Here is a 2,690-nt window from a genome sequence, read left to right as displayed (position 1 = left end):
TCTAAATCAATACCCAATATTGTATACTGTTATTATGGCCTTTGCATGTCTATTCATTTTTTCTTGATACTGGCTTATTGATGAGAACAGACTAACTGTTCTCTGTAGGGTTTCACCTTCTAGATTTTCTGATTGATCCCGCATGGTGTCATTAGCTTATTCCTTCATCCTTTGCACGTGATCACCTTTTCTGATGCTCAGTGGGCATGTTTTGAATCTGGTTCTGGAATCCTTTAACTTTAACACATTTTCAGTGAAAGTTCCATTTTACAGTTGACGAGATCTCTTAAGCTTCCTTCCATGACCAGATCACCTCTCCAGGGAACTTGGTTCTTTTTACTGGCATATGGTAACAGAGATTTTATGGCTATTATTACAATTAATTTCATTGTTCCTGCTTTCAAGATTGCTGCCTCATATTTCCTTTGGTACACGTTTTCCTGGCATATATTTGTCTGTTTTTTCATTTTCAAATTTCCCACTTGGTTCCTTAGATGAGCAAGTACAAAATGTGAGATAGGATGCCAGAAGTGAGTACCAATAAAATAGTATGAAAATAAAGATGAATGGGTTACTCAATAAAAGGACAAAGATTATCAGAGAGAAAAGATTTTTCAGAATGCTAATAACCAAATATATGTTTTCTAGAACAGGAGCACTATTCAAGAGATTATGACCCAGATCATCCATGTCTGTTTTAATGATTACAATTCTAGATTTTTTTATTTCTTTCCATCACTGTTCATAAAAATAACCCAGTAGCCAAACAATATGTTAAGCACTTATGGAGCTGAGCTTAGTTTATCAATATCACATTAATAAATGGTAAGTACTATCATGGGCTCCCAGGTGGCTCAGTGTAAACAATCTGCGTGCCAATGCAGGAGACATGGGTTCCATCCCTGGGTCAGAAAGATCATCTGGAGGAGAAAATGGCAACCTGCTCCAGTATTCTTCCTGGGATATCCCATGGACAGAGGAGTCTGGCAGGCTACAGTCGATGGGGTCACAAAGAGTTGGACATGACTGAGTGACTGACCATGAGCATGAGCACAAAGTACTATTATGATTTACTACATCTTACTGGTGAAGATTGTGAGACTAGTATAGACGTCTTCGATTGCCATTTAACCTATGTTAGAGCCTCTGTTTTAACCACTGTGCCTTCATCTTGCTTCTGATCTCCCCAGATGCAGCATCCTCGTCTGGTCAGAACTACAGCACAGTGTCTGAATTCATCTTCATTGGCTTCTCCAACTTCCCTCAGCAGCTCCTGCCCATCTTTTTCCTGCTGTACCTGCTGATGTACCTGTTCACACTGCTGGGGAACCTGCTCATCATGGGCACCATCTGGAGGGAGCACAGCCTCCACACCCCCATGTACCTCTTCCTGTGCGCCCTCTCCACCTCCGAGATCCTGTTCACTGTTGCAGTCACCCCTCGCATGCTGGCGGACATGCTCTCCACCCACCGCTCCATCACCTTTGTGGCCTGTGCCAGCCAGATGTTCTTCTCCTTCACGTTTGGCTTCACCCACTCCTTCCTCCTTATGATCATGGGCTACGACCGGTACGTGGCCATCTGCCACCCCCTGCGCTACAACGTGCTCATGAGCCCCCGTGACTGTGCCCGTCTTGTGTCCTGGTGCTGGGCTGGTGGCTCAGTCATGGGGATGATGTTGACATCGACAGTTTTTCATCTCACCTTCTGTGGATCTAAGGAGATACACCATTTTGTCTGCCATGTGCTTTCCCTCTTGAAGTTGGCCTGTGGGAAGGACACAGCCTCTGTCACCATGGGTGTCATCATGGTCTGTGTCACAGCCCTGATGGGGTGCTTATTCTTCATCGTCCTCTCCTATGTCTTCATCGTGGCTGCCATCCTGAGGATCCCCTCCACTGAGGGCCGGCACAAGACCTTCTCCACCTGTGTCTCCCACCTCACCATAGTGGTCGTGCACTACGGTTTTGCCTCCATCATCTACCTCAAACCCAAGGGCCCTCATTCTATGGACAGTAACACTCTGCTGGCCACCACCTACACAGTCTTCACCCCCTTTCTTAGCCCCATCATTTTCAGTCTCAGGAATAAGGAGCTGAAGAACGCCATACAGAGAAGCTTCCACAGAACTTTCCATCCCCTAAGCTCCTGATGGCCAGTTTGGTGGTATGGAAGGTGACAGATGGTTCGGGTTTAGTAATTTCTATCTCTATAGAACTCCTGCAGTGATTCAGGTCTGTAAAATACCCACACTCCATAGGAGTTGGATGCACACTAGCTATTAGTTTTTCTCCAATTTTCCCCCTTCTGCCATAGACTCTATCATCACAATCTCTTTATTTTAACTGGAGTATAATGGCTTTACAGTGTTCTGTTAGTTTATGCTTCATAACAAAACAAATCAACTGTATGTATACATATATCCCTTCCTTTTAAACCTCTGTCCCACCCACTCCACATCCTACCCCTCTGGGTTATCATGCAGCACCCAGCTGATCTCCCTATGCTATAACAGCAGGTTCCCACTAGTCAACTATTTTACACATGATACTGTACATATGTCGATCCTAATCTTCCATTTCATCCCAATCTCCCCTCCCCCCAACTATGTCCACATGTCAGTTCTCTATGTCTGTGTCTCTATTCCTGCCCTGAAAATAGGTTCATCTGTACCAGTTTTTTAGATTCCT

The 2,690-nt window shown here is 44.6% G+C and overlaps 1 protein-coding gene across 1 annotated transcript; it reads left to right on the top strand.

Moving 5' to 3' along the window:
* The first annotated feature begins 1,213 nt into the window (after window positions 1-1,213).
* LOC102409496 (olfactory receptor 10H4-like) lies at window positions 1,214-2,152 on the top strand. The gene has a single exon (XM_006057853.3). The coding sequence runs from the start codon at window positions 1,304-1,306 to the stop codon at window positions 2,150-2,152; it is 849 nt and encodes a 282-aa protein (XP_006057915.3). The 5' UTR covers window positions 1,214-1,303.
* The last annotated feature ends 538 nt before the right edge of the window (window positions 2,153-2,690 follow it).

Source organism: Bubalus bubalis, chromosome 9, assembly GCF_019923935.1.
Source record: "Bubalus bubalis isolate 160015118507 breed Murrah chromosome 9, NDDB_SH_1, whole genome shotgun sequence".
Classification (NCBI taxonomy): Eukaryota; Metazoa; Chordata; class Mammalia; order Artiodactyla; family Bovidae; genus Bubalus; species Bubalus bubalis.
Note: the sequence above shows the minus strand (reverse complement) of the source record. Positions and strands in the feature narration are given on the sequence as shown.